The sequence below is a fragment of the Terrapene carolina genome, unplaced genomic scaffold (genome assembly GCF_002925995.2).
Source record: "Terrapene carolina triunguis isolate 2854851 unplaced genomic scaffold, T_m_triunguis-2.0 Scaffold212, whole genome shotgun sequence".
Taxonomy (NCBI): domain Eukaryota; kingdom Metazoa; phylum Chordata; order Testudines; family Emydidae; genus Terrapene; species Terrapene triunguis.
This window is the reverse complement of record NW_020664563.1, coordinates 11,899,562-11,911,624: the sequence shown is the minus strand read 5'-3', so window position 1 is coordinate 11,911,624 and position 12,063 is coordinate 11,899,562. Positions and strand designations below refer to the sequence as shown.

Genomic DNA, 12,063 nt, shown 5'->3' with positions numbered 1-12,063 from the left:
CTGGGCAGTGCGGGTTCTGCATGGGGTACTCCTGGGGGAATGAAAACAGATCCCCTGCAGATTTCTTTGCTTCCCTTTCAAAAGTGACCGAGAAGCAAAGGGAGGGGGGTGGCAGCTGAGAACACCCATGGGCTTAGTTTGGGGGACACTGCCCCCAAACAGAGGCAAGGCATGGGGGTACATGGAGTCACATGCCACTGCCTCCCCCCCTTTCTGCAAGCGCAGAGCTGCCCAGCTGAAAAAAGAGGGTGCTGCTCAGAAGATGCCACTTTCTGGGTCCTAGTGCTGGTTGAGCTCCCCTGCTGTGTGCTGGGAGCCATCCTGTTTTCTGTACAACAGTGAGTGCCCATGGTGGGGAAAGGCAGGCTGGGGCTAAGGGGAAAGAGGCAAGGAGGAAGGAAGGGGGTGGGGTGGGGAGGAGATGGACCAGTGGGGAAGGGGCATGGGATGGGGAAGAGAAGTGGATGGGGGAAGCAGGGGCAGGGGGAAAGCTGGAGCCCAGCATGTGGCATCCCCTTGGCAGAAGCTGGGGCTTCCCTGTTAAGCAGACCCATCGAACCCTCACCCTCACAAGCCCCATCTCCCCTGCATCTGTACCACCCCACTGAGCCCCTCCAACACCCTCCCCACTGAGCCCCAACCACCTACACCTGGATCCCCTGCAGAGTCCCATTGCCTCTGCACCTGGAATCCCCCAATGAGCTTCTGTGCATCCAGATTTTCCATTGAGCCGCCCGCACCCAGACTGCCCCACAGAGAACTCTCTTACCCCCACTTGGATCCCTCCACACTAAGTCCCTCTGCACTTGGATCCTGCTACCGGGTTGGGGCTGCTCACCCACACCTGGTGCACCTGGCACAGGGGGGAAGGGCCCCAGGGTGTTTCTGGGGCAGGCCTGGCCCTTGCACTGTGTCAGGGTCAGATGCAACCTCACTGCCAAGTCCCTGTCCCGCGGTGGGGTGCAGGGAGGCTGCAGGGTAATCTCCCACCTCCACGCAACCAGTGGCCTGTGCCCCACTGCCATGTTGGAGCCTCCACATTTATTTATTGACAAATAAAATGTGCAGAATTTTAAAATATTGTGCGCAGAATTTTTAATTTTTTGGTGCAGAATCCCCCCAGGAATATGGGGTGCTGTGCAGCTGTGATGGTGGGACTGTGAGGAAGGTGGTGGGCAGTGGGGAGGTCTATGGGCGGGGGGTGCTGGGCGAGCAGTGTGGTGTGCAGGGTGCTGTGCAGTTGTGGTGGGAGGCCAGCTGGGGAGGTCTTTGGGAGGGGTGGGGGCTGGGCATAGAGATCTGTGGTGGAGGTCTCTGGGTGAGGGAGTGCAGGGCAAAAGGGTGGGGTACTGGGCAGGGAGTGTGGTGTGGTGCGGGCCCAACCTCAAGGGGAAGGGGCATGCTGGCAGCACAGGGCTGGGCAGGCCAGTATGCGTCTGGCAGCTGCAGGTTTGTAAACAGTGCCCTCCTGCTGGGCTGCGCGGAGCGGGGCTGCTCCCGCCACACTGTGCCTCATTGCCCCCAGCCCGCCCTTCACTCTGGAGACTGACCATCCCGCCCCCCTGCACCGTGCCCCATGGGGGCCCACAAATATGTTTGGTGCTGGGCCCACAAAAAGTTAATTCAGCCCTGCATGAAGGAGCCATCAGCTGATATTCCCGGATGGCTGCGGGAATAGGATGGAATATAGGCTGACCCACCGGGATTCCTCACCCTCGACAGATGACATTAAGTCCCGCCATTTGGTATCGGGACACGAGGGTGAGGAAATGGAGAGTATAGAGCATGAGCGTGTGCAGATGTGCCCTTGGCGCGGTTCAAAAGTGAACCGGATGCAGGTCATGCAGCCGGCTCGAGGTTTAAGGGTGGGGCGGCCAAGTAGGCTCACAGAACAGGGGCCCGATAAAAAGATCCAGAGGGCCCGGGATGGGCGGGGAGCATCCTCCCTGAGGACCTGCTTAAGGTAAGCTTGAGAGACGGGCGACAATCCTGCCCTCACCTCCTGAAGTAAGTGCCAGGGGATACGAAGGGTGGAGAGCCCCACACGCTGAGTGAGCATCAGGGGATCCACCCAGTCTCCTCGGTCGTAGTCCAGGAGGTCTCCGATCCTGGTTACTCCTGCTAGGATCAACCTCTAGTGCACCAAGGGGGACTCCGCCACCTGCACACTGAGTTGGGGATTGTGTAGCTGGCGCTCCGCGAGGAGATCTACCCCCTCAGCGGCCGCCACGGACCTGGTTGCCGAGACCAGCTTCCAGGTCCGGAGGAGGTCCTGGTAGAAGAACGACAGCCCAGAGAGATGTTGCAGAAGATATCACGAATGGAGATAAAAGAGCTGCCAGTCATATCGGAGCCCTCGGAAGTAGCGCAGGAAGGCGTGCGCCAGAGTGCTCCGCTCCGGACTACGTGCACCATAAAGAAGTCTCTGCAGGGCCTGAAGGCAGAAGACATGGACCTGAGCGCAAAGGTAGATCAGGCCTTTCCTCCCTCCTCCAGGGGAAGACACAAGACCCCTGCAGAGACCCAGTGCAGTCCTGGCCAAAAGAACTCCAGAACTATCTTCTGGAGGTGGGCCAGGAAACCCGGGACCAGGATCAGGGTATTGAGCCGGTGCTGGAGCATGGATAGGACAAGCTGGTTAAGCACCACTGCTCTCCCTCGCAGGGAGAGGCACTGGAGCAGTCCTGTCCATCTCCGCAGCCGCTCACCCACCCTGCCCTCCAAATCCTGCCATTTCTCCAGCAGAGAAGGATGTGTGGCGGAAAGATAAATGCTGAGATAGAGCAGTGGACCTGTGCTCCACCGAATGGTTTGAAACGCGGGTGGGAGGGAGCTCATCTGCCACCCGTCCCTGACCGTCAGGCCAGAGCTCTAGACCCAGTTGACCCAGGCGAAGGAGGCCGCTGAGTAGATCACCTGGCAGGCCTCCACCCACACCAGGGCGCCTGGGTCCTGGACCACGAGGAGCACGTCATCAGTGTACGCCAACGGGACTGGCCACAACTGCGGCTCTTGGAGCACCAACTCTGTCAACCTCCGGTGGAGGAGACAGAGGAAGGGCTCAATCACCAGAGAATACAGCTGGGCCAACAGCAGACACCCCTGATGTAACCCTCGCCCAAAGCTGACCAGTTCGGTCAGGGTCCAGTTGAGCCTGACCAAACACTCCACAGAGGCGTACAGCACCTGGAGAAAACCCACAAATTGGGATCCGCAGCCAAACGCTCACAGAGTGCCCAGGAGATACACGGGGTCCATCCTGTCGAATGCTTTCTCCTGGTCCAGGGACAGGAGGGCGAATGACAGACCATTCCTACACCTGAGCTCCAAGAGGTCTCGGACCAAATACAGGTTTTCAAAGATGGAGCAGGCCGGGATGATGTAGGTCTGGTCGGGATGGACCATGCCCCCCAGCATGGACTCCAGCCGCAGCGAGATGGCTTTCACTAAGACTTTGAAGTCTGTGCTGAGGACCAAGACGGGATGCCAATTCCGAAGGTCGCAGGGGTCCCCCTTCTTTGGTAGCAAGGCGAGCACGGCTCGCCTGCACGACGGGGGAGGACCCCGCTCTCCAAGGACTCGGCCCAGACGGTGATGAGGTCCGGGACAAGGACATCCCAGAACACACGGTAGAACTCCACGGTCAGCCCACCCATGCCTGGAGATTTATTAGTGTAATTGAACTGCCGCCCAGATCAAGGCCTGCTGGCTGGGGGTTGTCCTCCCCCAGGGTGACCGGGGTCAGACCCAGGGCCTTGATCTCCTCGAAGATGGAGCAGAAGTCCCCACCTGCTACCCTTGGATCCTCTCCGCCAGCAACCGAGGCAACACTCGCCTCGGTACTGACGGGGGGCGCAGATTACAAGGGGGCGGGGAGGGCTCCATCCGAGGCCACCACAAGGAGGGCCTCCAGAAGGGGGGCGGTACTGCTTCTCGATGCTGCCATGACTTCCCCAGCTGGCTTTAGGTGTTGGACACTATCAGGGAGTGTGACGGAAGGCTTGGCATCAGAGGCCACCCTCCTGGTCTTACGGGGAGCCTCCTCCTCCTCCGCATCAAGGGGAAAGTGCTGAACTCGTGCCTTTCGCTTGCCCCGCTTTCCCTGGACGAGACCCTAGCCCTCTAAGGTGTTGGTGGAGGGCTGGCCAACAGGGGCAGGGCCAAGGGGCAATGGTATAGAGGGTCAGGGAGGCAATGGGGGGGGGGGGCACGGGGAAGAGAAAGGTTCCCCTGGGGCAAGCCCTCTCCCATGCCCAGTAGTAGCCCTGCTGCCCTCTCCTCCACAGGCCCTGCTGAACCGCACACGACTGAAGCGGGGCCCGCCCACTCATCTGGGCACACCCGGGGGGCTACCCCGAGGGCCAAGTGGAGGCAATGGCAGGCTGGGAAGGAGGAGGGGCGACCATGGGGGCCAGACAACCAGTGATGACAGGGCCGGCGCCCTCCTGGCACTCAGGGGTCCCAGGCATCCCTCAGGACATGCCCCATCGCCCGGCAGAGGTAACACTGGGCCCGCCCCGAAGAGCAGTACACTTGGTAACGGGCCCCTTGGTGGGGCACCAAAAAGGACTCCTCAAGCGCTTCCCAATCATGCACCGCTGCCGGCAGTTGAATCTGCACCTGCCGGCGGAACGAGAGGACGTGACGGAGGGTGGGGTCATTACAGCCTAGCGGGAGAGGGCTAATCGCCGACAGGGGCTTTCCCAGGGTGGAAAGGAAAGGCAAAAGGGCAGCATTGGGAAGGAAGAGTGGGATGGACGTGAAAACCATCCATATGCTCAGGCCCTCCAAGGGCTCGAGGCGGACGTACATGCCCCCCAATGCCAGGCCCCTCTCCACTGCCTCCTGGGTAGTGGCCTTCGATGCCAGGAAGAAGACTACCTTCCCGTACATCTTAGAGGCTCCCACCATGGCCTTGGGCCCACCACCCTCACCAACGCCCACATGTAGGTCTCTACGTGGGGCGAGGCGGGCACCAGGAGGCAGCGGACGTTGTGCTTTCTGGTTAGGGTGGGAAAGGGGCCCCGGCCGCCAGGGATGGAAACAGAGGCAGTGGCCAGGTTAGATGACGAGGTAGCAAGTGGAGCGGCCGCGGCCACCTGGACGTACGCTCTGGGGGTCAAGAGCAGGATGCTCCCAGAGCTGGTGGAGAGGATGGCAAGGGAAGGGGCAGGTTGGCCGCAGCCGATGGTGGGGCCGCGGCAGAGGGGACAGCCCCTACCACAGTGGGGTTGGCCTTCTGGGCACGGCTTTTACCCTTTTTTTCCCTGGCCCTTTCTACCAGCTGGGTGGGGGCTCCCCTAGAATTGGAGGAGACAGAAGGCCTGGCAGCAATGGGGTCCGTACCTGTGCCCGCCGCTGCCGGTGCCCCAGCAGGGGCGATGACAGGCGGTCTGGCAGTGGCGGTCGAGAGGGTTGTCGCAGGGACAGATGCGGGGGCGGGCGGAGAAGGGGCAGCAGGGTCAATCCAGGGGGCCCCACCCACTGTTCCCTCCACCATACTCGGTGGGGATGGGGATGAGCACTGAAGTGGGGAGGGGAGAGGCCAAACCACACCTCCCCACTAGGCTGCAGGCAGGGGAGAAGGGTACCAAAAAAGTGGGGGTATGGGGGCGCCAATCAAGGCAGGAGAGGGGGAGCACAATCACTGCCATGAGATGGGAATACTGGCTCCTTTGGCTGCACTGGAAAGGGGAAGGACTACAATATCAGAGGGTGGTGCATTGTACAATGGGACTCAACATAAAGGGGGAAGGGGCATAAGCATGTGGGGAGGGGACAAGGGTGCACAGAATGAAGGGGCTGGACAAGGGGGGCAGCGGAAGGCAAGGGGAAAAGGGAATGGGCTAGAGGCAGACTGGGGGCAGGGCCAGAAAACCACAGGGATTAACTGCAGGGGCTAGGGCTGGGCTTGCAAACCAACAGACTCCTAGGGACTGGGGTGGGGCAGGCAAACAACCAGAAAAACTGCTGAGGGGGCAAATGCAGGCAGAAAGGGAAAAGGGCAAACTGCTGCAGAGAGGCTGCTGGGCAAAGCAGAGGGTGGGAAGGTCCACCAGCCAAAGCAGCAGAGGAAGGGAGGGCCAGTCCAAGGGCAGGGATCAGGCAGCCAGGCAAGCAGGACAGACCCCACAGGTGGCAAAAGAAACAGAGATGGGGAAGCAGGCCAGCAGGGCCCCGCAAGGAGTGGCAGCAGCAACCAGGGTGACCACTAGTTTGTGAGGCAGCAAGGGGGGGCTGGCCTAGACCAAGACTGAGGGTACTGTGGGCCCAGCAGCAGTAGCTCCACACCCACAGGACAGTGGTGCCCTATTGAAATTCCAGGGAAGTGGGTGGGTGTAAGCTCTAGAATGTTAAAGATCCTCTTCCCTATCAGCTGAGAAGGGGTTACCACAGGTCAATTAGGATCAGCTGAGAAGGGGTTACCACGGGTCAATTAGGAACACCTGAATCCAATTAAGGGCTTCCTGAGACCTTTTAAAGCCCCTCCCATGTCCCATTTCCTCTTTCCCATAGGGGAAAGTAAGGCAGCAGGGAAATAAGCATCTCTAGAAGGAGAGGTTGTGCTTCTTCCCATAGGGGAAACAGACAAGCCTGAGCACCTAGTAGGGAAAGGACTAACTCCCCAGGGTAAACCACAGGATGATACCCCACACCAATGAGGAGGCAGGAGAAGGTATCTCCCTTGTATTGATGTCTGGTGAAATAGTACCTTCTGTTTGTTGTAGATCTAAGGGGTGATCCTACCAAGAAAATATAGCCGAAGGAGGAAGACTAAGACTGCCCCAGTGCAGCAGACAGGTTGATTTACCACAGGCCCGTCTTGCTAAAGGGAGAAGTGCTGAGGCTGGTGAGACAAAGAAGGTACCTTACCACAGTAGGGATAGAGGAGCAACTATAATTGGCCAGACAGGTGTTGATGGCCCATCAAGAATAATCCACTATCCCAGAAACTCCACACAGAGGACACCTAGGCAATAAGGGCAGCCTAACCCACATCACAGCAATTATCTTTCTAGTAGTTGGAAGAAAGTATAAAAGAGGGGCAGTGACCTCATCACTTGGCCTCTTTTCTCTCCCATCTCAACACCTGGAACATAATCTGAAAGACACAGATTTTGAATTGGGGAGATTGGTCCCAGGCTGGGAATGGAATCCAGCCTGTGTATTGAGAACTGAGCTGCTTGTAACATTTATTAGGGTGAGAGACTGCTTAATTCAAATTTTGCTTAGTCTGTAGAATTTAGACTGTGAATTTTTTATTTCTATGTAACCAAATTTGATCTCTATGCCTGCTACTTATAATCCCTTAAAATCTATCTTTCTGTAGTTAATAAATCTGTTTTATATTTTATCTAAAACTGTGTGGTTTTGGTTGAAGTACTTGAGAAATTTCAGCTCAGATTAAAAGGGCTGTTGCACGTCCACTATCCTTTTGTCGGACTGGCGAATTAATTAATGAGCTTGCATTATCCAAGGGAGTCTTGAGCAATGTAACAGTATATTTCTGGAATGCAAGGCTGGAATCTGGGGTGATTGGCTGGTGCCTCTCTCTGTATGATTCATGAATAGCTCAGGGAACAGTCATGCAATTTCGCTGGGTGTGGGGCTCCATAGGCTGAAGGCTGAGTGATCACAGCACCTGGAGAAGTTTTGCTGTTTGTCACTGACAAAGTATTGGGAGAGACAGTGCAGGCTCAAGAGTTAAGGGAGCACAGTGATCCCACAGTTTCAGGTTATACCCCAGGGATCCTGTCACAACTTCCCAAGTCTCTCCTCCCCTTTTTATGTCACTGTTAACATCTCACACATCCTCCTTATTCTCAAAGCTTGCAATACTATGGTCCTCTTCTAGTTCTCTCCCACATCTTCCCTCACATAACTAAAACTTACCTTTCTGTCAGCTATAGAACCTCCAGAATTTGCCCCTTCTTCAGGAGCCCCCTTGCCAAGATTTCAGTCCACGCACTAGTTTCCTCCTGCCTTAAAAACTATAATATCCTACTCTCTCTCACCTCCCAGTCTCGCCATTTATAGTTCATTCAGAAGGTTTGGCCAACAGAGTATTGTAGTGTACCCTTTCATGTCTTTAGTCTGTGAGGCAGGAATGATGGTTTTGTCTGGCACAGTAACCAACTGTGAAGCTTTATGCATGTTATGGTGCTATACAAATTATAAATAATAAAATCATAATAGTAATAAAGTTTCCAAGAAGTAGAAAAGATCAAAATAGCAGTATAATCACTTTCCATATAGCTCTGTCACCAGAAAAAGCCAGGACTAATATAGACAAAATAATTATCTAATATTTTAGTGGCATGAAAGTGTGCTAGGCACTTTATGGTAACTAAATGACACATTCAATTTCAAATAGCTTAAAATCCATATAAAGTTGGTGTAATTAGAACATAGGTGTAATATATGGAGGGGAGGGATAGTTCAGTGGTTTGAGCATTGGCCTGCTAAACCCAGGGTTGTGAGTTCAATCCTTGAGGGGGCACTTAGGGATCTGGGGCAAAATCAGTACTTACTCCTGCTAGTAAAGGCAGGGGGCTGGACTCAATGACCTTTCAGATCCAGTTCTATGAGATAGGTATATCTCCATATATTTATTTTATTTTTTATTTTATAAGTTTAACAAGTTTATGGATCCATTGAAACAAGTCATTTCTAGCCAAGAGAAACACAGAAGACACGCTGTTCTAATAAAACCAAGCACTACACTAAATTCACTTAAACTTTTAGCTGCTGGAATAAAAACATGCTGCACTAAAGAATTCCTTTAACTTTTTGATAGCACAGCTGGATACTGTGCTAGTATAGATCTAAATGGGACCATTCTGGGCAGGTTTTATCCTGAAGAGGAAAAGGCACTACCTAGGATAATGTACGTACCTTGAAGTCTTTTGCACTTTTGTTTTTCTTGGGGGGTCTTAAGTATTCAGGGCTATAGGCACTACTGGCCGCAGAAGTCAGAGCTAGGAGGATCTCTTTTGGGATGAAATCGCACTGTAGGGAAGTGGGAAGAGGCCCTGAACAGTCCAGCATACTTGATTTGTTTCTTAGCTGAGGGAGCTCTGGAAAACAGCAGGAAAAAAAACCCCAGTAGATGCTGATACACTTTGCTGGGGAGGGAAACATTGTTTTCAAAACAATATGGTGAGCTGGCCCCATTCTCATGTATTTTTGAATAGATCTTTATTAAAGGATCACCTTATCCCATCATTATGAATTAGCCACCACAGAAGTAGCTCTCCAACATGAGCCCATTGTAAACCTCTGCAGGCAGTGCTACTGCTACTTGTTTGGTATGTAGCAGCAATAGGTTTTCTGTGAGAATTTCAGAATCAGCACAAAAGGCGTCAAACTGCTGCTATCTGCAGAGTTATTTTACATATGGTAGTACAGTACGCACACATTTAAGCACACACACACAGATGAGTATCCTAAATTCACCATTCCTTTGGTGGTGCTGAGGTGTTGGATTATATTAGGGCCCTGCAAATCAGTGGATATTTGCTTTATACCTGTGGATCATTTTTGCGGATTGGATGCTGATACATTTTCATCTATGGTTTGAATAATTAGAACACGGAGCGGATACAAAATTTGTAAGAGCCATGTGACCCACCTCAATACAGTGAATATATAAAAACAAGAAGGTACTCCCAAACTGCATTCTCCTGTTTATCAACCTCTTACTATGGATTGCTAGGAGGTCAATTTTCTGCAAAAGTCATGGTCGCTATTAAACAACGCCCTACATGCCGTTAATACAGTATCATCCGGTCCCCAGCTGAGATTTACCTGCACTTCTACTGCTGACAGGTACCAGAGATAAACTACCTTTCATTTTTCTGCCCTCTGGTTTGGATGCAGATGGTGGCCCAGGAACAGGCATTTGATTGAGAGACATGGTGAGTGCTTTACTATTCATTTATTCAAGGAATTTTCAATGATGAAATAACCTGCAAGCAAAATTAAATCAAAATTGTTGCTGGGTTTCATCATTTTTATAGAAATAAAACTTTGGTGTATGGTACAAGGAGTGCCAGAGTCAGGAACCAGACATGGTGCTTTGCATCCAAAAGTGTGTGTATTTAAAAAGCTTGGTTTTAATATTTAACATGAAGCAGGCACTAACCATTTCACATACACTTGTGAATACACTGAATTGAGCTCTAGTATCTACTTTGGTTTGGCACTGGAAATAAATGATGAAAAAGTGAATTGCAATCTACCGTAGAACCTTGATTTGTAAAATTATTAGAACCAGTGACAAACTGCTCCTACATCATCACCAGTGCTTTATCCTCCCATTCATATATGTGCTTTTCCATTTGTTTCCAATTTGTGTTGAGAGTAAAATAGTTGCCTTTATTACCTGCATGACACCACAATGCTTGTGTTGGACACATCTGAATTGTATTGCAATTACCTCCATATTTATTGCAAAAAAAAAAATCTGGTCTCTCCCATTTCACCCATTGTATTCTGAATTTTATGTCTTGATATCTAATTGGATGCATTTACATTTTTTTCACAGCTTACTAAGCACTCCTTTGGAAAGCCCATTTTTACTAGCTGCAAATATATATCGTTTTTGCAAAGTCAAACCACCTCTCATGTTAGCCTTCCTTTGATCTGGTTACCAATAGCACCACAAATAATTAGATCAGTAAGTGGAATGTTAATTTCCCCTATGCCTTAGCCTTATCACGGGATGATTAACAGCCTCCCCTGGCAAGTGACTGTTTGGAAAGAAGATGTGCCTTTCCTAAGTGATATGCTGGCGTGGCGTGGATCAAGGTACCCTTGATCTTTCTGCCTGACTCGTCAGCAGACCCCTTCCCTGCCCCCCGCAGAGAATCCTCCACGCCCACGGGCCGGCCGCACACTGTGGAAGGTTCCTCCCGCTCCAATGTCCTGTAGGCACCCCTGGGTCCAGGCCCCCCAGCCCGAGGGGTTCAGGTGGTTTCTCCTCCAGTGCAGCGGGCAGGTACAGGAGAGCACCGTGATCGGCCCCGGGGCAGATCCGTGCACTGCGCTGTCAGCCAGCGCGGGACAGGCTGCACCACGCCCCAGACAGCATCACCCCGGCTCCCAGGGGCAGGGCCGGGCACGGGCCAACAAGCTTCTTCATACCCCCGCAGCTCGGCCCGCGGCAGCGAGCTGGCCCCGCTTAAAGGAACAGGCTGAGGGGGCGGGGCAGGAGGAGGGGCGCAATCCCCCGCCCCGCCAACACCTCCTGTCCCCCGCCGGGGGTTCGAGCCGCTCCCCGTGCAGTGACACTCCCCTCCCGCGACCGAGCAGGCGGGGCCTCCCCACAGGAGCCCCGCCGAGGTGATGCAGTCAGCGGACAGGACTCCGTTTACCAGCTCTCAGTGACACCGGCACTCCCCGTTTAGTTTGTTGCTATGGAAACGCAGGGCTTCTCCGCCATAGCTGTCCGAGTAGCGCCTAGTAAGGTAGAACTCCCTCTCCGCGGAATCTCCTTCCCGCGCCTGTTCCTCCTGACCGACGCCCAGCTTTCGCATTACGACCTGGACAGCCGGGAAGGGGCAGGGGGCGGGACTCGGAGGATTTTGATCAGGCAGTGGCTTAGTCACCTCAGCAAATCCACTTTCCTTCAGGGCCTTAGTGCCCGCCCTAACGAGTGCAGCGCGGCGCGCGCCCCTCTCTCGCGTGTTAAAAACTGAGCTGCGCCTGCGCGGCTGGAACCTTGGGAGGGCTAGGTATCCCTCCCCCCGAGTCATGTGTATTCTTTCCCCTGTTGAAAATAAAGACGGACCCGTTCGAAGCCTCCGATGGCTCGAGCCCAAATGCAGGCCCAGGCATGAGACACATTACAGAGGGGGCTGGCGCTCCTGGGTGGGGAACACACAGTACTGAAGGGAGAGTTGCCAACTTTCTTAGGGTTACCATATTTCAACACTGAAAAAAGAGGACACTCCACGGGGGCCCTGGCCCTGCCCCAACTCTGCCCCTCCCTCCTGCTCTGATCTCGGTTGGGGGTTGCTAAGTGCTTCCCTGCTCCCCACTCGCCCTGCAGCCTCTGTGACC

General features: G+C 53.8%; 1 protein-coding gene across 1 annotated transcript in view; it reads right to left on the bottom strand.

The window, feature by feature from the left end:
- The window catches only part of LOC113407562 (axonemal dynein light chain domain-containing protein 1-like), a 68,383-nt gene extending 58,467 nt beyond the window's left edge, over positions 1-9,916 (bottom strand). The window contains exons 1-2 of the mRNA XM_026656210.1: positions 9,808-9,916; positions 8,896-9,077 (exon numbers count right to left, since the gene is read on the bottom strand). Coding sequence (XP_026511995.1) covers positions 8,896-9,077; positions 9,808-9,916 — 291 coding nt within the window. The remainder of the gene's footprint in view (positions 1-8,895; positions 9,078-9,807) is intronic.
- Positions 9,917-12,063: the final 2,147 nt, after the last annotated feature.